The 22,894-nt window shown below is 47.2% G+C and overlaps 1 protein-coding gene across 2 annotated transcripts in view; it reads right to left on the bottom strand.

Annotated features, from left to right (window-relative positions):
- The window catches only part of DIS3L2 (DIS3 like 3'-5' exoribonuclease 2), a 180,414-nt gene that overhangs the window by 31,462 nt on the left and 126,058 nt on the right, over positions 1 to 22,894 (bottom strand). For both annotated transcript variants that reach the window (XM_066556844.1, XM_066556845.1), the window contains one exon: positions 5,608 to 5,687. In XM_066556844.1, the coding sequence (XP_066412941.1) occupies positions 5,608 to 5,687 (80 nt within the window). The remainder of the gene's footprint in view (positions 1 to 5,607; positions 5,688 to 22,894) is intronic.

The raw sequence follows: 22,894 nt of genomic DNA, 5'->3' as shown, positions 1-22,894 counted from the left end.
AGTGAAACAAAAAGCAACACATGGTATCAAAATAAAAATTCCAATGTGCTATCCTATCTTTTTTGTTTCCTTGGTAATTGTAATTATTTTATTTTGTTCTGAAATCTAAACAAAGCATTTCACAAGTTTTAGGTGAATAACTGCTGCAAGAAAGCATCTGTCCAAGCCTGTGATGTCAAGGGACATGTACACGGATCTCCCCATGAAATTCCAGTCCACCAGACAAGACACATAGGAGAAGATGCCACTTTCAGAGACTTCTCTAGCCTTGCAATTTGAAGTGGGGCAGAGCATGATCACTAACTGGGAAATCAGATGCCACCAGGGATGTTTCTTTACACCAACAGAAGCAGTGCTGATTCACTGGGATATGTACCATGAAACAGCCATGTAATAAGGCAGGTCAGACACCCAGGGACTGTGTGAGCTGTGCAGCAGCTCCTTGTGCAAACAACCCACTCTGCAAGCCTCAATTTCTCAAAAGGAACAAAAACACAGTAAACCTGCCAGCTCATTGCAGAACAACCAGGTCCATGCTAAAGTCCAACACATGAGCTGTACACCTGGGAAGTATCTCTAAAAACAAATCAGCAGCTCTGTCAGCTGCTGTACATATTTTCTTCTTAGCACTGCCAGTCAACATCTCTTCTAGCAAAAAAGAATAAACTCCAAACAATTCTGCTTTGCTTTTTCAGAAAAAACAAACCCTCCCAAACCTCGACCCAAACTCTGTTTACACCAAAACTGTTGCAGTCCTGAATAGGAGCAATAAATGGAGTGAGCTAAAGTGTTAGTGACAAATAACCCATTCAAACGATTCCAGCATAATTATAGGTTGGCTCTCTTGATGTCACATTGGGTACATCACTGCAGATATTACATTCACCTTATGAAAAGATTGCACAGAGCAGCTCAGTTGGTAACCCAAACAGCATTATGTATCATGAGTCTGTCAGCATCAGGAGTGCATGCACCCTGGCATTTGAAGTATGTAAACACCACAGCATCCTGGTGTTTCAAGTGATAATCCAATGTACCAGACATCACTGATCTCTATATAAAAAGGGGCACCACTTTTCCTTTCAACTGGAGCTTTTTTTTACTTCTCATTCTGAAGAGTTGTGTGGTGCTGCCCGCAAGTGGCTACACTGCACAGCAGCTCAATCTGCAGCACTCTGGGTCCCCAGAGAGAAGAAGTGATCAATACTCCAATGCTGCTTTTGTATGAGGTCTCTAAGTGCTTCCATGCAAGATGCTGCTCCTCTGGGTTTTGAAATTACTCTGAAGAGAATGTGAAAACCCCCACTGCAAATTCATAATCCTGACACAAACTGCAGCTGCTGTACAGAATGAAAATGAAATTCATTGGTGAGCTGCAAGCTGGTCTATTGGCAAAGGTGGAATCTGGGATGTGGGGAAGGGACCTCAAAAACAGACCAAAGCTTGGACACTGAGGGAGCAGGAATATCATATTAGAGAAGTACCAGCTGGGGACAAGAAAGTGTCATGCTTGACAGGGATTTACACCTCCCTGGTGGGTCTGGGATGGCAGAGACCCTGAGCACTGCATCATCTGAGAAAGGTGGCAATAATCAGTGTTGGGAGGGAAGACAAAGGCATTTGAAGGATCAGACTTGTTGTGGGTAGATGGGCAGAGCCTAGAAGGTCTCCAGAGAAGCATCTGGATAGTGATGGTGAGTGCAGAGAACAGATTGCATTTTCTATTTTTTGGATACAGCCAAAAGACACTGAACTTCTCACAATTAATTTCTTCCAGGGGGATCTTGAATTGGCTTTGGCTCTTCCTGCACACAGGCTGGAAGAAGTCTTTCATGCTGAGCTGTAACCTTTAGGACCTCATCCTTCCTGGTGCCTGCAGCCCACAGGAGCAGACCAGGCACGCCGGGCAAGCTGGCTTCAGAGTGGGCAGCTGGAGTTTCCTCAGCACAGCCCATAACACATTCCTGGAGCAGGGCCGTGGTGAGTGCATGTTGTAAGACAGGATTCATGAGCCATGGTGGATGTGAATGAACTTGATGGTCTTTTACTGCCTGGCTGGGTTTTGCAATTGGATCCTGTGCAGGATCAGAGAAATCCAGCCTGTGTCAAGTGGCAGTGAAAGAAAGCCAGTCCCACTGTCAACACCTGATATGTGCCATGTCAACACCTGACAGGACATCTGGCAGGGCTGTCCCCTCCTTGATGTCACTGCTCTAGGGCCATCTGAGGGTTGACAGCATGCTCCTGTTCCAAGTGTCACCCAGCACCCGTCACTGTCTGTCTCTGTGTCACAGCACAGTGCTCCCCTCGCAGGAGCTGGGGCTCTGGCCACTACACTGACTGATCTCCATTAGGGAGAATTTAAGCAACATGGCTTAAAAATGAGAAAGCACACTGCTTGCTTCTGTCAGGTCAAGCCACTTCCTCTGGGGCCAGGAAGGACTGACAAGCTGGAAAGGACTGGATGCCCAGGGGATGAAAATGCCTAGGTCTGAGCAGGAGGAAGAGGAGAAGCAATGTTCCCTGGTCTCACCCCTGTGACTGCAGGGGCACTAACAGCCTCGTTCCTCCACACAGCTCCAAGCTGCCACTGGGACTATCAAGTGCCACTGGATACCTATCTATTATTGCAGGGGTTGGAAGGGCAGGGCAAGCAGCTGGGTGCTCAGCACCTCTTTTGCTCTCAATCCAAGGCTTCCAAGACTTCCAAGGTTCCACTGAGTCCAGTCCACCCAAAGTGCTTGGCACCCAGGGTGGCACTGTGCCCATGAATGTTCCTGCAAACAGGCAGGCAACAGACAGCTGACTGGAGGAGGAACATATCCTTGGAAGGGTTTTATCATTTTAAAGGGAACAAATTCCAATTGATTGCCCTGGTAAGAGCCTGCATGGTACTTGCACTTCTAGCCTAATCAATAGAAATTTTAATCGCTCTGGTAATTACACTTTCAGCAATGCTGCAGTCCTTTGTTCTCCAAGTGGGAGACCAATATCCGCTGTTCTCCGGTGGCCCCATCTGGCTGCAGCTTGGAACAGCATTTGCCACTTGCAGGGGAAGGGACATTCCATCAGTGACCAGGGTGACACCAAGCCTTGACACGCACAGCCTGGCTGGTGCAGATCTCTGGGGCATGGGGTGCAGTCCCCAGGTCAGAATGGGTTTCTGCCAGCCAGAATCACCTCAGCTTCCTCCTGTTAAAGCTGCTGCTCAAGAGCTTCACACACCTCCATGCCTGCCTAAGTTTTTCCCTGGAACAGGTCCCAGGTCTGATGCCTTGCTGAGGGCACTGGGCTCTAGGGTGCACATTCCCAGTCCCTCCCATGCATGAGCTTGCAGTGTGTCACCAGTATTTCTTCTCTGGGCTGTAAATGGTTCCAAAATACAATGTAGATACCAAGGTTACGTTACTTTAGCTTCTGGCTACATCTTCAGGAGGCAGAAGAGCTGTTACCCCGTGAGTCCTGATGGATACTGTTAAAGCCTGACTGCACTTGGGAGAACACAGGCCCTACAAGTTGCTATACTATAGCAACTTGTTGCTATACTAAAAGTTGCTATACTAAAATTACTATAATGAAGACCCACTGTGACAAGTGCCATGTTACTGTATGGACATCAGATTAACCCTGTGACAGGCCCAGTGCTTGAGAAAAACAGTCTCTGCTTTGCTGAGCAGAAGCCACGTCTGGTGCTTCCCAACACTATTCAAATTTAAAGTTGTCGTGCTTGGTTCCAGAAGCAAGCACATGTTCAGCCCAAGGGCGTTTTACCTGCAAGAATGCGTCAGCCGTAGCACAGACCTTCACGCTTCAGCTCCCGCTCCCCAGCCAAGGACTGACAGAAGCACTGGGCTGCACACAGGGTTTGGGGGGGCAAGCGTGTGTGCAAACCTAGCTCTCCCTGGGAAATGGGATCCTGCTCCCCCCAGCTTGGTCAAGCAAACTATGCAATACAAAGTACTGCATGAAGGTGTAATTGCAGTTTGGATCTGTCAGGCACACACAAAGTCTGGATTTACTTGCAATTGCACTCATCCTGCCCACAACATATTTTTTCAAGCCATGATCCTGGCTGGCATGGCCCAGGGTGGCTCAGCTCCCACGCCTGCCAGAATCACAGGACACAGCCATACATCTCTCCATCAACAGCTGTTAACGTGACACAGCTACTTTGTCACACACTGGCCTCTCACAGCTAACAGCAAGCTTTCCAAGAAGAATTGCTACTGGCCTTAGCGCTTAAACAAAACAGTTCTACTCATGTCCCTGGAGTTTCCTCAAACAATGGCAGAAAACACCCACTGGAGCCTGGGGAGAGGAGGGTCTGTGGCAGAGAAACCACAGCTGCTGATTTTTAAGATATACACCACACAATTAGAAACACTGGTCTATAAACATCCTCAACAAAGCCTAGCAGGTCTGGGGGGTTTCTTTTCCTTGCTGTCCATTGTGTGCCACTGCCTTTAAAACCCTCAAAAACAGATACTCCTCCCTTGCTGATTTTATGCTTTGGCGCTGAACTGCACGTTGCCCTGTGAGCTTGGTGGTGCTGGAGGCACCAACTCTGCTCATTCAAGGCTCTGGGCCTGGGATACTTGGGATGGAATCATGTACCATGTGCTAATCACCCATCCACAGGCAGGAAGGAGTCTGCCACAAATGACCTCCCTTCTTGTTTAAATATTAAGATTTCTCAGCTAAGACACTGCTCTGTGCATTTGCAGATGTCCCTCTTCCTCACTGGGACTGCTCTTGTTGGCCTTTCCGAGAAGATCTAATTACAGGCTGTTCTGTTCATTGACAATTTCATATACTCTCGTTTTTTAGGTTAACTTGAATAACTGGCAAGAAGCAGAACTACATGGGTGGAGTAACAGGCCATGGATTTATGACATGCTGGTATTCAGGGCGAACACAGAAATATCCTGAACTCTGCTGCTGCTGTCAATTTGATAATGAGAATGTGATTTGAAATAAAAACATCTTGGGTGCCAATTCACTACAGCAGCTAGTAAAAATAGGCAGAATACCTAGAAATAGAGGACTCTGTGCTCCAAACACATCCAAAGCTTGAATATCATATAGTATCTTACAAAAACAGAGCACGTGGCTGCACTGGGGCTATGGTACCACATAGGCCATTCAGTGAACCCCTGCATGAGCCTCAGCAGAGAGAATGGGATGCTCTGTGGGTCTACCTAAGCACAGGTGAGGGCTCTGCTTTCAAGTGCTCTGCAGCCTTTGGGTGCTTTCCCCCAGGCCATGCTCCCAGAGCCACCCCAACAGTGTAGAGTGTGAATTGCAAACACCCCTGGGCAAAGCCTGGGTGAGCTCTGTCAGAGCCTGAGGTACCCAAGAGCAGGCCTTTTAGACAAATAAAAGCAGCTTTTAAAAACTAGAGAGAAAAAAAAAAAGGGGGCTGGAGGGCCTCATGCATTTTAAAGAATCTGGCCTTTACAGGAGTGTTCCCAGTTTCAGGTCAAGCCTGGGGTCTTCTTTAATCTACTTTTAAGTGGTACAAGCAGTTGTGATCCCCTTGCCAGGAGGCAGGGCAGGGCACCTTCCCATGTTTGGTGTTTGCTGTGTGTAATCTTCCACAGGACTTACCTGTTGCTGTCCCGGTACTGATAGATATAACAGCCCTGAGGCATCCCACTCTCCTGGTCCAAGGCAAACGAGAGCTTCATCTGCACAGAGGAGAAGGGGTGTGGGACAATGAAAAGAGAGAGAAAAAAAAAAGGCAACATTTTAGGCTCTTGATAATTACAGCAACTTCAAGCAAGGCTTGTGGGAGAAAGCTTAACTCACCAAGGCTGACACGCAAACACCGTGGCCTGGAACATACTGTGGGGTTCCAAACCTCAGGGAAAAGTCACATGCATTGCAGAAACCTCTTGCTTTTTCCACCCTTTGTTACTATAAAGTGTTCGTGGTTCCTCTGAAATGCACGGGTTGTAACAGCTGAGCCCTCCAAACCCACCCACACACAGCACCCCTCAGCAGCGCGGCTGCGGTTCCCCTCAGACACCGCACAAACGACTTTCTCCAGCGGCAGCTGCAGTTCCCACGAGTCTTTCTCTGAAAACCTTCCCGGCTCCATCTCGTTCCTCCAGTGCATTAGAACAGAGGAGAAACCACAGAGGGAAAGGTGACAGATTTTTCCTTCTGTGCAGAGTTATTAAAGAGCTGTTAGAAGGGTTTGCAGTTTGGATCCGCCTCCAGCAGCAGGCTATAATGGGACCTGGAAGCTGCTTTGGTTGCAGCTCCAAGAAGGCATTCAGCAAGGGTTTTTGGATTTCAAACACAGCTTGTTTTATTAAGGGGGAAAAATTAATCCTCTTTCAACGAGCAACACAATGGTTCTGTGGGGAGACTTTTTTGCTGAAAATGTCTTCAGTGATTTTATACGCTGAGCTGCCTAGAAAACAGCGCGGAACTGAGTTCTGCAACAGCCCTGCGCATCCAAGCAGCTCCTCATTACCCTGGGGAAGGCCCCCAGGTCAATGTCCCACCAGCTCTCACAGCCATGACCCCTGGGTTCAGCTAAAGAGCTGCAGACCTTGACCAGGAGCCAGCAGGGAGGGTAAGAGGGGCAGCATCCTTTAGAGAAGGTAGCTGCCAGTCTTCATGCATGTTTTTGGCGTCACAGAGATTACTATCAGCAGGGCTGTTGCCGGTGCTGGATTGTGCAGGACTCCTGAAATGGTCTGGGAAGATCACCACAAGGGCTAGAAGTCAAAGGAGGTTTGTTATGATGAGCCTGACCTTTTTAAGCAAAGAAAGGAGGAGAGCAGTGTTGAGCCACTGCATTTGATCACAAACTCCTCTCCTCTGGGCTCCAAGAAAATTGCTAACTCAAATTAATGGCTTATTCAGGAATGAACACAGAATTAAAACATCTTTCTCCTCTAGGCTGTAAAGAAACCCTGTGTGCTGAATCACTAGATGATGCACTGATTTTCCCTTCCCTAAAGAGTAGCAAAGTCACACACTGTGCTCTCACTGACCCAAATAAAACTGTATGCCAAGAAATCACTGAAAAATTCACCACCTTGAATACTGAGTTAAGAACCAACTACTAGGCTGAGGCCAAATTCAGCTGAGCTGCCTTGACATCCACAGCCCTACCAGTGTAAGGCATTCTGAAACACAATCTCATGCAACACCACAGAACATGAGTGCCCATGGTACACACATCACATTTATAGCACCGTCAAGACAGTGACCTCTTAACACTCTCCACAGCTCCCCTCTTGCAAGCCCTGACCTTGCACCAAGCAAGATCACTCAGAGCCACTTTGGAGAACAGTGATCATGGCAGGACAGCAGGGCTGGCTGGGGATGCTTCTTCTGGCCAAGATCCACGAAGCCTGGCTGTGGATCCAGCCTCTCCAGATGCTATGACGGCACATGGCAGCTACCACATGGGAGCAGGAGGTCAGCAAGAAACAAAGGAACCTCCCCAAGGGAGACAAGAAATCACCTTGCTGGCCATATGTGCTCCATAAGCAGAGTCCCTGGTTTGGGGAAGTGAAGGAGGAACTGGGAACTGCTTAAAGCCATTTTTTCTGGGCCAGGTTTTCCAAAGCTTTCATGCTAGGATATCAGGAAGCACCTCTGAGGCCAAAGGGACAGCATATATTGCAGACACAGATCCACCAGATCCTTTTGTTTGTGGAAAAGGCATTGCACCAGAGAATCAGTGGAGATGAACCACAAAAGGAGTGCAAAATTTGGCAAAATTGTGGCTTTGGCAACTTTCAACAATAATTTTGATCAGGACAAACTCAGGAGTGCCTGAACCTCTTGCTTGCAGCTCTCAGCTAAGTGGGCTCTGGGGTTACACTAACTGAGCATCTCTGGTTATAGCTCACCTGAGCTCTGGGTGCCCAGCACAGCTCATGGGTGGAACCACCTCTGAGCAAGGACACAAATCCAGGGAGAGGGAAGAAAGGAAGGAAGGAAAAAGGCTGGGAAGGAAAACAGCCTTGTTTTGACAGGCTGCTAGGGAAAGCCTTGGAGCAATCAGGTATGGGAAGGTGACCTTTCCACTATCTGGGGGGGATGAGATCCCATGGAACCTGCCTACCCCAAAAGGAAAGATCACTGTTCCCGAAGATAACGGGTTTTCAACTTTCTGTTATTTTAATCCTTCTTTGTTTGCTCATGGTATTCCAGACAAATAAAACACACCCTGCTTGGCAGGCTCAGCCATCTCTGCATCATCTACCAGTGCCAGCAAGGCCTGGATAGCGGGGACTATACGTGGCTTGACCATCTGGGTCAATGCTGTCAGGCAAGAGGATGTTGCCATCACCCACAGTGACAAGAGGACCACACTCAGAGAAATGTCAGGGTCAGGCTGTCACACAGAGAGGTGTGTAACTAAAGGTCTGTCCCAGCAACCAAAGCTCAAGGCAGCTGTCACTGATTCACAACCCATGCTCTTCTGCAGATCTGCCCTGCTCATGCACTGTCATGGTCAGCCAGGAGGGGGAAGAGGGGACCTGTGCTTGCCACCAGGAGTCCTTACAGACCTCAAATGAACAGTCAAGCTCTGACTGTGCAGTCACCAGCAATGGTCCGGCTGCCTTTGCTCCTTTGGTGGCATTTGGCCTCTGCAGAGAGCACAAAGCCCTCAGGCAAAACTCATCACAGGGTGGAAAGCCAGCAGGTAAGGCAGCAAGGGAAGGACTAGCTGTGCAGGGAGCACACTGGGAATGCAGAAACTAGAAGCTTCCTGCTAAGCTTAACAAGGTTGTCCACACCCACTCAACATCTTGCAGTTGGGTCCTCTCTGCCACTGGAGCCTCAGGAGAGCTCCACTAGCCAGACTCTGTCACTTCTGCACTGCCCTGCTCACTGTAAAGGCACTCATGCTTCCCAGCACATCAGTGCTTTGGAAGGTCAGCACAGATTTTTCCTCTCATGCTAATGCTAATCTATGAAGTGCCTGCTGCCACAGACTTCTGAAAACAGAACTCAAGTGTCCTTTCCCAGCTCTGCATCCCTACAGCACTGCTTTTCTCTGGTCCTATCTTCTCCAGAAGATGCCCTTTCCTTTTGCCTTCACTCACTATACACAAAACCTCTGGTTACTTCTGAATCACAGAAGGCTGCAGGGCAAGGCTGGGACAAATGTCAGGAGCTGATTGACCACTTCATCATTCTTCTGACTTTTGCTGCAGCAAGGTCACGAGACATCCAGAACCTCCTGCGTACACAAAGCCCTACAAATCCAGCAGCCTTTTGCAATTACCCCTCTGGCACAGCTTTAACTCTTAACCAATTTGACAACATTGCTTCAACACCACCTTACTGCTTTGAAGCTTTTTTCTGTGTGTGTCACTGTTCCTTGTCAGAAGGGGCTTGCTGTAAAGCCAGCAAACAAGCTAATACCACAGCACAGGGAAAGGCACTGCTCCCAAAAATACTGCATTTTATACCTGCAGGGTCAACGGGGGACTGAAGTATCTTAGAGAAATGCAAGTGCAGGGTGACTCCCATCACAAGGGAGGTTCATCAGATCAAGGGATCTTCGCCATTAGACATATGAAATAATTTCATTTTACAAGACTCTGCTGGGCCTCCCTGGGAGAGGAGGGGGAGAGCAAATTTCCAGTGCTGAACTGCAGTGTGATTTGGCTTGCACTGCCCTCTTTGGTAGCGCAGCCCTGGAGCTCACATGCTAATAAAGATCCCTTTCCACTCCAGTGGCTCTGCACATAAAGGAGTGTTCAGCATGGTGTGTGCATGAACTCAATGGGAAGGGGAGCTGGAAGGCAGCCATGCTGAGAACAGAGTGCTGCCTACCAGGAGAGCCCCATCAATAATTGAGACGTCAGAGGCACAGGGAGGTGTGTGAATAAGAGCTGTCAAAAGGAGTAATTTGAGTCTCTTTGGATACAGTGATGGATAGGCTCACTCATCAACAGGCTCAACTGCAATACACCCGAACAGAAGAGGAGCAGAGCACTGAAATTCAAAGGGGCTGGGGCAGGTTGTTTGATGGGCAGGATGCTGTTGACTCCATGGATGGGAGTATCTCTTTTAAGGCACCAAGCAGGTGTGAGCACACTATCCTGTGACTGGTCAATGAAGCAAGAGAATGTACTCACAGCACACAGAAGCCCTCACAGATCCTTGGTGTGGTTTGGTGGCATGTACTGTAAGCTCAAGGTGAAGGCAATGCCACCTCCTTGAGGAAAGCCACCTCAAGGAAAGGCATCTCCTGAGTCCACAGTACTGAGGGCTGTGTGCACATAACACTTGTTTGTACAATTACTCCACTCTTTGGATTAGTAACGTACTCCCACTCTCTATCCCTACATCCTTTAATCCAGCCAAGGATGCAGCTGGCTGACAGCAGCAGGATGCTCCTTGTTCCCCCATCTGCAGACACTGACGTGCTTCATCAGCACCCAAAGAGCCCATCCCACCCTCAGCAGAGGTGAGCAGACACTCAACCAGTGCACAGATATGAGACATCAGTGAAGCAGAGAAGCAGCTGCCCCTCAGTGCACTCTGTGCTGCCTGAGCCCTGAGGGGACCCCATGCCCTGCTCAGGCAGATAGGCCTTGGTGAGAGTGTCAGGGAAGCTCCCCACATCTTGTGGCTTCTTCCACCAAGGCTAAGAAGAGATTTTTAGAAAGAGTGAACAGTGCTTCACACTGTCATGGACCTCCAGACTTGCCTGGGTTTTGGTGCAGCCAGCAGCCATCCTCATTTTAAAGAATGTTTTAGACCTGCAGCAGCTGGGGGCTCGGTCATGCGATAAAGCCTGGTAGCTCAAGAAGAAAAGAGCATGAGGAGCACTCCTGGCTGCTGAAACACTGCCAGTCCCTATATTGACCTGACTGGGCAAATTCTGCATGCCCCTTGAGTAAATGGCTTGGCTTGGATCCTCTGTTCCCAGCCTTGGCTCTGAGCACCAAACCTTTGTCATGAGATGAAAAGTTTTCTCTACACATGCACTGTGTCAGAGAGGCATTATCGGTTCAGCCGGGGAACCAGGTCAGACCCGAGCTGTCCCAGTTGCAGGGCGATGTAAGGGCAGCCTCAGCTGGAACTGGTCAAGGTAATTCCACTGATGTGGGGGGAATTCAAGCAGAAAGAGTTCACCCAGGGCAAGGAGGCGAGGCAGAATATGAGCCTCTGAGACAAAAAACAGGGAACTGATCTAAAGATCACACTAAAAACAGTTTCCTGAAAGGCAGGGCTTCTTTTTTACCCTGGGCACTTAACCAGTTTTAACCCCATTTGCATGGAAGTCCAAAAAGACTGGTATCTGCTCTGGGTTGGAATAAGGCTCCCCTCTCCAGCAAGCTCTAGAAAGCTTTTTAAGAATAAACTTAGTCATCAAGCAGGTTTTTATGCCCCGCCCAAACTTCGGTTTTGACCCGAAAAAGAAATAGTCCTGAAGTCCTGACACTCACTTTTAAAACCACAAAAAACGAGCTATGCTCCAGTAACGTAATCACAGAGTTTTCTGGCACCTCATCCCTTAAAAATACATCCATCTGCCTCCACGCAGGCCATCAAACTCAATCTTGTTCACAATGGATTTCCCAATTCCTGCGTGCTGGAAGCACTGCAGCGGTGCTGGCTGTGCCGGCTGGATGAGCCCTTACAGCAGCACAGGCTGCAAACCTCACAGCTGTGTTTTCACTTAAAGAAGCTGCTCTGGAGACCAAAGCACTTCTTCCATGAGCTTTTCTATTTGTGCTGCAGCTCAAAATTGCTGGAGAAAGACCCTGGGTAGTGGATGAAGAACATGTGGTAAGGACAGGATGGGGGTAATAAAGGACAAACCAAAAGTCCTACAGTGGAAAAAAGAGGAAAGACAAGGAAACTTGCTACCAGCTCAGCGAGTTACCTCTCACACTGGGTTGGAGCAGCCCTTTCCTTTTGGCTTTGTAGACAGCAAATCTCAGCACCTGATTATGGGACTGCTGCTGCTACTGGTTGAAAGTCATGAATTGGTCCTGAAGCGGCACATCACACCTACTGCCTCCTCAGTGAGGCTCCTTCTCCCCATCTTCACAAGGACAATTTCCAGGTGAAGGTTTAAATTCTCTAAGAGGTTCCTGAAGCTGTCCCTGCTGCCCCATTTCCTCAGCACATTAGCCAGCAAAGTGCCTCTGTTAACAGGCTACAGGGTCCATGCATGTGGCTAAGGACAATGTCAAATCAAATCCCAAAACAGCCTAGGAGAAGGAGCTGAAACATATTTGGGGTATTACTCTGAATCCCACTGCTTACTTTTATTTTAAAATCCTATCATTTACTTAGCTGCTGCCTGCATTATACAGCTGCATAAAACACAGGAAAAGCCAGTGAATTCCTGACATGGCAGATGGAAGACAGAAGATAGCTCTTCCCTCTTAAATTAATCTGGAAACCCAAAGGTTCCCAGCCTGGGACCCAAAGCCACAATAAGCTATTACTAAATTATCCCACAGGCTGCAACAGCTCTTCCTCTCCAAACATCAGCCCTGGGATGCAGTGAGGGGGTCTCCCTGTCACAGAAGTGAAGTCACCAGCACATAGTCCCTGGCACATAGGAGGACTGCCCTATTGATGGCTAGTGGCCCCCAAAACCTCTGCTCTGGGTGGTTGGGCAGCACAGCAAAACCAGGAAGAACTGTGGCTGGATCCTTTGCAAAGATGCCGTCACCAAAATGATAAACTGGCACCACACCCTTGGCTTTTATGTCACAGCTGAAGAGCCTTTCTAGAAAGACAGGGAACAAGACAACTTTCACCACTTGGCAAAAATATGAACTGCAAATGAGTTTATTTTTAAGCATTCACACTTGCCTGCATTGGAGGTTTCGGATGCAATCCACAAAAAATGGATCCAGATTTATTTAGAAAGAAGAGCTGGATACTTCCGTTCATTTTATAAACTGGATGAGCTCATTCTCTACATGCACGATTAGGAAACCACAAAACTAAAATACAGATTATACAATTGTGAAGGGTTTGAATTTGTGGATTAAAAATACCTTCTTCAAAAGCTAACAAACTGTGACACTGCACTGCATGCCCTAGACCACTAGGGAACTGTCAATGAAGTTTAAAGTATTTTCTACACATACACCAATTTGAAAATAGAAGCAAAACACCCCTAGGAAATGCCACATTAAAACAATGTGACACTAACAAGACATATGCCAAGTTTCACTGCTTGGCTGTTTCATTTTCTGTTATTCTGAGAGCTGCCTCACGCCAGGAACAGAGCAGAGAGCAGTGGTTACCTGGAGGAGGGTGTGACACTGTGCTGTCTTCAAATGGCTCAAGGCACAGGGAAGGCAGGGCAAGAGCCATGGGTGCAGATGTGTCTGGGTATGTGGCAGGAGGAAGAAAAGTGTGGTGTCTTTTACTGCATCTGACTATAGCACAACTTTCCCTCACCCCACGAGCCCTGGAGGATGCTGATACATGTTTTACAAATCAGCCTATTTTGTGTCTTCCCTATGACTATTTTGTGCCTTCCTGCAATGTGCCCAGTCTTTGTCATTGCTACTGGGAGGATACAAGGAAACGAGGGCAGATCAAACAAAGCAAATCCTATTTTCTTAAGTTTGTTAATGGAAACTGCTTCCCCTGCTAAGCCACTAATGGAGCTGTGAGAATCCAGAAGCACAGATTAATTCAGCACCCAGGTACTGCCTCATGCCTGGAGGGATTTCTGTAGAGTCTCACTGGAAGACAGATAAAGCTTGTAATACCCTCCATACAAGAGATAAATCCATTAAAATATGAACAGCCCCTGTGCTGACATGGTAAGAGCTCTACCAGGTAACAAGAGCAATCTCAACAGTATTTCTAGGTTTAGTTATATCTGCAACCCATTAACTGGGACTGTGAAAAGCAGAATACCCTGATTATACCAGACTGATCTCAGTTTGACAGACACACCATTCTCCCCCCTCCCTTGGAGTGCTGCTGTGAAATACCTGGCAGTCCTGAAGTCCAGACCTAGTGCTGCTGACTCAAGTTTTGCTATGTCCCTGGGGACAACCTGGACTTCCTTGCAGTATGTTACAGCCTGCCAGGACTGCAGACATCTGTGCCGTGTCCTTGGCCAAACCTTTTCCCCCGACACTCTTACAGCATGGGGATGGGAAGACATCTCCTGCCATACACACTCAGAGCTGCAGAGCATCTTCTCCTAAGGCTGCATGCCACAGAACACCACTCCACATCCCACCAGGGCAGTGCTGGCACCCTTCTCCCTGGGCACAGGTCAGCTGTGTGCCATGACCTCCTTTCCCTGACTTCACCAAAATCCCGTGGTATGTCTAAGCACAGTTGCTCAGTGCATGAGTAGGAGATCCAAGGCTTTCCACAGACATCCCTCTCCATTCCCATGGACAGCACGAGCTGCTGCTGTGAGCACAACTGCTGGGCTCCCCTGGGAAGAGACTGATTGTGGCATGGTTGAATTCTTCTGGCAGCAACCTGCTCCCATCCACATTTTCCTAGAAGCTCCAGGCTCTTCCGTCACAGGAAAAGAAGGAAGCAGGAGTGGACAGTGGCCAGGAGACTTGTCCCAGCAAGCCCAGACCCCCTGGCAGTGGGACAGGTACCCGGCCCTCCAGCCAACTCACAGCCAGCTGTCCTCCAGCTCCAACACGGCTGCGCTTCAGCGGAAAAGCAATTTCTGTATGCAGGCACTTCGGAAAGGGCTCTGGCAAGGTTCACACTGAAAAGGTGTAAATTCTACAGCATTTTTGTAGGGCCAAATTAATGTCAGAGCCTGTGATGGTGCTGTGGATCTCTGGGTTGGAGTGTGGGAGGTAGGATCAGGGAATCCTCTTCCAGTGCTAATGCACAGCAGGCTGTTACAACCCTCTGTTCCACACTGTGATTAAACATATGTAAGGGGCTCAACATGGTTTATGTTCAGTAGCTGTGGTTTCCAAGCAATATTGTATTTCTTTAAAATGAAGATACATCATATTTTAAAACTATTTTTAAAACCAGCCACAAATCTGCAACCTTTTACATCATTCCTCCTTCCTCCCACCAAACCTAAAACATAGCACAGTCAGAGAAGATCAGCAAGCTCATTTGTGAGAATTTGGCTGCAGGGATCTCACGTGTGCCCATGCACACTCATACACAGAGAGAAACTCAAAGCTGTAATTCAGGTACAATCTATGTTTAAGGTTATCCAGGATGTATTCCACTATTTACACCAGCATGCTGTATGCAAGGCAGGAGAATCTAAGAGCTGACCCAAAGCATAAGGTTGTTTATTTAACAATCTGCCTCAGCAAGTGTAAGGTTTCCTGCCTCTAGTTCAGCATACAAGCAACCTGATTGTGTATCACCCTAAAATCTCATCACAGCCTTCCCTTGCCAGGACTGCTCCCATCCACACCTAAAGCAAGTCACAATACAACTGAATCTCAAATTCCCATTTTTAACATACTCTTCCACAAGGCAGCATCAGCGGGAGCAGGGAAATCTCACCAAAATCCTTAGAAATTATCCTTAAAAGACATTCTGCAAAAGCTGCTCCCTAGAAATGCCTATCTGGTGTGGAGTACAGCAGCTCTTGCAGAGCTCTCTGAGTTTTGCAGTAGTCTTGCATAAATCAGGCTTTTCAGTTTCCCAGCTTGATGGACTTGGGTATTTGTTGGGTTAATTTTGTCCAGTCAGCCCTGGAATAGGAGTTGTCCATACCAAAGCGGTAAGTTTTAAAGGCAGAAACCAACACCGTATTTTACAGACAAATTCAAGTTCTTAAAATTAGCTATTTATTCCAACAATATTAAAAGGAGACACATCACTTTCTCAGTCATTTTTCCATTCGTAGTATTTTTATTTTTTTTAAACCCATGAGCCTAATCCCTCATTTTTCTATGGAAAAGCTGGAAGGAAAAGATCACAGGGAAGAAGGATCAGCCTGCAAGAGCATCCACTGTGCTTGTTCTCCCTTTGGAGGTGTTGTCGGGCTTATGGTTGAGATTATATTTTTAAAAACTTTCTGAAAGTAAATAAATAAATAAAAATCTCTCCAGGCATCGGTATTAGCTTGTGAAGGAGACCCAAACAATGCATGGGAGGCTAGAAAGGAGCCAGTAAATTCTAAGGGTGTAGAACAGGAGAGGGGATTAAGCCTGGTGATTAAATTAGGCGACGCATGAATACATTCCAATGCACAACATCACTCAAGCACTGGACAAAACATATGGCAACAATGGAGAGCGCTGCCCACGAAGTCACCTTTAATATGATTAGCCATGGACGCCTGAAAGGAGATCTCCCGAGTACCAGCATGGTAACCCTGCTTTGTGCAGCCTGGAGGAGCTCCCTGTGAAAGCCTTTGAGGCTCCCTGAACGCACACAAACGGCTGCTGTGTGCTCAGGGATGTGCCCAAGTCCACTGAAAGCAGGACACAGACAAAAAAAGAGCCTTGAGGCCGGGCGAGCTTTTTGTTCCCCACTCCCAGGGCAGCGGCGGGAGCGGTCCCCAGGCTGTCCTGCCTGACAGCTGGGTCACCACACGGGCTCTCCTGTCCCACTTGGACTTTTCAACTCTGCCGTCCCGCATTCACCGGCACCGCTCCTCTCTTTGAAGGGGGAGAAAGCGCCTCATCCATCACTGACACGAAGGCAGTTAATTCACTTCTTTACAACTGGAAAGGCTTTTGCTGTAAGCAGGAGGGAGTGCAGAAAGAGTAATGAAATCCAAAAGGGAGCCAAATGATGCTTTCCTCTGCTAGACGCCAGTGCTGGCAGTGCTTGCTGCTGGCACCGTGCGTGGTGGGTGAAAGGAGACTCTTTTGTGGTATGCCATTAGCTACATCCAAGGTCCCAGTTCATGTTTACCACAGCCACTGCCTTACTTCACTTGGTATTTTTTTCCAGTCCTGTTGATCATACTGCAGAACTGACCGAGTCTGTTTGGAAGCTTTGCTCACAGAAAGCAGAAACAAATTGCTTTTTGAAAAGACTATATTTTTTTCTTTTGTAAACCAAACCTCACGCTGCCTTCAATAAACCCAACCTAAAGATGAAATCCTCACTTAAAACTGAGGAGCAAAGGACTGTGCTAGGCTTTGCCCACACTGGTGGGCTCAGCCGTGCCACTCGCCCATGGAGAAGCCACAAGCCATGGGAGCATCCAGCTGTGCTGCCCAGACTGCACAAGAGGGCATCTCACACTCTGGCACTACTCTGCAGCCCCAGTGAGCAAAACCCCATCACAGCTGCAGCCAGCAGGTTGTCACAGGATCCCAGAATATTCCAAGTTGGAAGGGACCCACAAGGATCTCCAAGTCCAGCTCTTAAGTGAATGGCCCATAGGGGCATCAAACCCACATTATTACCATGCTCTGACCAACTGTCCTGTCAACTGTAATGGGAAGAAACACTCCATGACATCAAAGATAATCTCGTGTGAGTCACTCTGCATGACAACCTTGCTGTAATCAGGTGAGCCCTTCAGACTGGTGAACTCTACCCCAGAGGACCTTGGCACAATCAGCTGAGTTCCCCACAAGATTTCTCCAGGCCTTTGGCATTTCAGATTCCAGGCAATGACTAACTGGGGACATGTGAGGGATAGGTCCAACGGCAACTTCTGTCACACACTTTGTATCTGCATGGCTGGAGGGTGAAAGTCATGGAGACAACCCCAGGAGCAACTTGCTCTGGCTCACAGGTCCCAGCAGCTACAAAGGCTCAGTGACAGAGCAGCAACAAACACAGCACAGGACTGCTACCAGCTGAGCTCCTGCTACTGCCAGGAAAAGGATCATCTCCTAAAGCCCTTTCCAGTTTTACATTTCCAGCATGCCATAACTGCAGAGCCTTGATGCAACACACACCAGGCACTGCACTGTCACAGCTGACATTCAATAAGCTGGGAGATTCCTACCCTCTCATACCATAGAGTCACCTTTGATCCTTCTAATAGATCTCTTAGACTCTCATGGAATCTGCCAAGACTGAAGATCAAGCCAGTTTCTAATGAGATAAGGCAGACCATGCAGCTGCACGCAAGTTCTAAAAACATTTGGGGCAAAAGGTACATGAAAGGTTTGGGGATTTTTTATTTCAGACAAACAAAAAACCCTTCTCCAAACCCTTCCCTCTTCCACAATGAAAATTAATGAGGGTTGGGACAAAAGCCTGTGGTAGCTCCCATTTCTTGGCCATTCAAGCTCTTTTCAGTAAATCTTCCTCCTCTGAACTGTGTTTTGTACCCACTGCTGTGCTACCACTATGACAAAGGTTACTTGAGGCAAAACCACTGATCCTCAGTGTTGGGTCTAAAGTATGTTACAGACAATTTTCCTGAAGGGATGATGCCCAGGTGATGTTACTTTGTCCAGCTGCTTGGGGTTGGAGCAAGTCCTCTGTCCCCTGCAGAGCTTGGCTGCAGGTGGCAGCTGTGAACTCCGAAGAAAGAAGGTCATCCAGGTCACTCCTGAGGAGTATCCATGTCTCCCTATGAAGTGGGTGCACAAGGACAGGTTCGACACACCTCTGTCTGCTGGATTTCTTCATGCCAAGAAAAATGTACAACATCTTGTTGGTCCCAGCATGTGGAGACCAACTGGCTTCTGTGCTGGGCCTGGCCTGTGGAAACTCCATTCAGATACCATATTTCCATCTGGCATCTCCCAGTGCTCACTGTGTGCTCTAGTCTTTATCTCAGAACTCCTGGAATTCTGAGCAATAGCATTCTTATGGCATGGAGAACCTCAGAATACTCTTGCACTCTTTTAAGGAAAGACACGCCTTTTGCTCTCTCAGCTGGTTGCAACAGCATCATACTCATGGTCTTTAAACTGATTTCAAGGAACCTCTATAAATGCCTGAGAATCTGAAAAGAGATGACCACACTGCCAAAGGTTGGCCCCCTGGGTAAAGGGTATTTGTCAGCAGCTTCCCCTGGAACAATGTTATGGATCCATCAATATATCTACCTTTTACTCCTACCTAAATATGACAAACCAGTAACTCCCCAGCTCATTTAACTACCTACATGTTGCCCATTGTTTTATTAAAAAAAAAAAAACCTCAAACAATACAACGAAACAGCAAGGCAATGTGAGCACAGAATTCACTTTCAGTAATGCTTGAAAAGAATAAAAAACAGAGAGCTGAAGTGAGAATTCAAAACCTCAAAGTAATTTCAACCATACATACACGAGTAGGGAAAAGTTTATACATGATGCAACAGAAAAAATGACTCACTTTCTGAAATGCCAAAGCCTGTTTTAGTTCATTTTGTCTTCTATACCTGCTAAACACATCAATGACTGAGAAATCATTTAATAAATTGCATTTTTTCAAATCCCATTTTAGCTATTTAAGCATTTTATTTCCCAGTATTGTAGGTCAGGTTCTACCTCTAACATGGTAATCAGAAATAAAGTGCAAGCTGGATCGAGGGGCTTGTTCCTCAGAAAAGCAAAGATAGTCTTGAGATTAAAACAGAGACCTTGAAATTGAGGTGAAACTACAACCCTAAAGTTAATGCAAAATCTCCTGCTGACTCATGGGACTGTGAATTTTTCAGCATTGCCATGAGACACCCAATAAGCAACAGCTCTGCAGCCCCCCAGTTCTGCAGGATCACACAGATCAAATCCATGACAGGGCAGGTTTCCTTCAGCTGTCAAGGATGGCACAAATTAAATTTTGTTGTATTCAGGCTAGGCTGGTTTTTTACAAAAAAAAGCCAAGCAAGAGTGACTGCTTAGTTAGTTTGTATTTCTGTGGCAGAAACAAGTTTTTTCAAGCCCAGTTAAAGGAATTACCCACAAAAACCCCTCCACAGTGATTTTGCATGGCTGGTTTCTTCCAGATGTCTCAAGTCCCTCATGCCACTCAAGTCCAACAAACTCTTGAGGCTACTTTCTCACTGCCTCTTGCTTAGTTTTCAAGTGACCACCAATTTAATGGCAGCCCATCGCAGATGGGCAATGGACTGTGGCCAGCTTAGTTGGTAACTAATTAGCACAAATGCAAGATATTAGCTGCCAGATGAGATCCAAAATAGAAATATGCTTCCTTCAGAGGGCAAAGTTTAGTAGTGTTGGCAGGTTTAAGGTGTTGACAATGCAGTAACTTGTGAATACACATCTTTGGGGAGAGATGGGTGTTTGTGCCTCAAGATGGAGGCAGGAAACGACAGGGAATGTGTCTCCCAGCAGTGAAGGCAGAGCTGCACAAAGGAGGAGCACGCTCATGGAGGAGGTCTTCCTCAAATCCCAACTAAGGAAGTAAGTGCAACATGGACCAACAACCTTATCTGAGATGTCATGCTTCATGCTCCCATTTTACACAATTTCATGTTCAGGGGAAATCCATACTCTGAATTATGTTTGTTTGCTTAAACAACTTCCCTGTTACCACATGAAGATGCAGAAAAGGGCAAGATAAATGATCCAGACTAACCAAGACAGATTCAAAGCCACTTGCTTTCAAAACAAACCCAAGAGGTTGCTCAACAAAATGCACTCCAAATGAATCACTGCAAACTTTAACAGGACATATCATTTCAGAAGATGTGAGCTTTGACTTGGAACATTTAAAGATAAACCCAAAAGTAGACTTCAGCAGGCACTGGTTTCCTCAGATAGGGCAAGATCAGCTCTGTCCTCACCTGCTGGGATCTTGGCTAAGATCTTGGCTATGCTTGGATCCTGTAGTCTCATTTCAGAGGGCTATGAAAACCACAGGTGCTTTCTGAGCTTCTTTGTACTTCAACATCCGTATGCTATGAATGACAAAAGATAAAATACCCCAGGACTCAGAAGGAGTGATCATGCCCAGAAACACCTGATAAAATGAGTTGTGGCCATGAATATTTTCCCTTCTCACTTTGGAATTGAAATGAGAAATCACAGAACTGTAATGTCAGAATCTTTCATCTCCTTCCAAACGTTGTCTTTTGTTATTATACAATTAGCCTTTCTTCTATATACTGTTGGGTGAAACTGAAATGGCTCTGACAAAGAGCTGCTACATCTTCACCTATGGCAGATTGATCACATTTGCAGCTATATCAGTCAACACCCAGTGACTCCATCTAAAGAGGATGATGGATTAGCCTTGCAGTCAACTATAATTAATACCTGAAAAAAAAAACAAAACCTTGTCAAGTCTTTGTTCAAATACGTGATAAACAGAATCTGGAACAACAAGAGACTTTCTGATGACGTCTGTTCATCACCAGGGAAGAAAAACACCATTAAGTGGAGGGCAAGACTCTCAGAGCAAGGATTGTTTCCTCAGCAGAAAATGTAAAATAAGAATTTCCTCCCAGCACTCACCCCACATGCACCTCTACACAAATGTGTTTTCCTGGGTTTTATTTGTCTTGCTATCAGAGACACTGAAGAATCAGTTTGTTTCTGCTTCATCAAGAACCAGTTTTTCTATCCTGAACCTTTTTCAATATAGCCATCAGAAGCCACTACTCTCCCTATCAACCTCAAAAGAGAGTGCTTGATCTAGAGAGCAGCTTGCTCAGCTGGATAAAGCACTGAATCCTCTGTCCACCTGAGCTATCAGCATCACATTTGGGATACATTCCACCACACTAAGCCAACACAGATGCCCTCTATTTCCCCTAGACATGCTATTTGGCACTGTCTGAGCAGATGACACCAGGCTGTCTATCACAAGGCAAGGGCAAGACCCATCTGCAAGCAGTTAATCCACAGAATCAAGAGATGTGTACTTCATGTGTGAATTTGGAGTGCTTGCAAACACCTTCAACCTTGCTTGCAGGTCAGCATGCAATGACTGCCAGCTCATCCCCCTTCTACAATGGCTAATCACCAACTGGATTCAATCAACAGAAAAAGCCAAGCAATTTGGAAGGTCTAATGATGTACTGCCCACTGCAACTCTGTCCCAGGCAAGCAGGAGGGACTTCCATGGGATAGCAGCCCACTGGCTTGGTCCTGGCACACATAGGCAAAGCCCAAGAACTGAAAAGAATGGAAAGAGAGGCTACTTGTGAACCACACCAATTGCCTCTGGACTGCAGAGATGTGCCGGCCACAGTTCAGCCCTCCTTTTTTCTCTGCTCTAAATTGTGAGATGTATCTGCTGAGGAACCAGGAGATATAAAAAACCCTGTGCTTAACTGGGCCAGTAATACACAGCAGAAACAAAGAAGCAGCAGTTCTTATTAAACAGGTGTCAGTAATAAACATGAGATGAAGAGAATGGTCAGCATTGGCCCAAGGCACTGGATTGGCAGGGGAATCAGATAAAGTCCTGCCAGCTCTGCCACCAACACACCACGTGAACTTGGGCAACTGCTTCACCTCTGCATATCATTCCCATCGTCTGGAAGGATGCAGCCAGCCTCCCCTCTGATACTTGCTCTGAGGCTAGCAGGTGAAAGAATAACTAACACTTGTGCTGTGTCACACAGCATCTCAAAATTAAAGCAAAAGACCTGGTTTTTATAGAGAAGTTTCTCAGCTTGCACGTCTGTGATAGATTTATTAAGACTCAAGGGTTAAGCTGTGTTTGTTAGAAGAAAACCACTTGTACATCACCAGAGGTCTTGAATATCTGAGCTAGTGGTTGGAATACTTTCTCCAGGAAGAATAAAGTCACAACCCACTCTTGCATTACTGATGGTAAATTAATGCCAGAGCACCACTGTGTGGGGAGCTCCTTCCTGGCTGTGTTTGCCCAGACATCTGGCTGCAGTGGCTCCCAGCACAACGCTCCACAGCCGAGCCCTGCGCTCCAGCGTCCGACTCCCCGCTCATGCCGGAGCCAGCTCGGCCATTTCCGCACCTGCTCCTGCTGGGATGCAGCTGCTCAGCTCAGAAAGAACCATCGGGGAACGGCGGGACGTGCGCGAGGACATCAATCCTACTCACACCCCTGGGAAGAC

This window comes from Molothrus aeneus, chromosome 10 (assembly GCF_037042795.1).
Source record: "Molothrus aeneus isolate 106 chromosome 10, BPBGC_Maene_1.0, whole genome shotgun sequence".
In the NCBI taxonomy this organism is placed as follows: Eukaryota; Metazoa; Chordata; class Aves; order Passeriformes; family Icteridae; genus Molothrus; species Molothrus aeneus.
The sequence above is the reverse complement of the archived record's forward strand: the minus strand, read 5'-3'. Positions and strand labels throughout refer to the sequence as shown.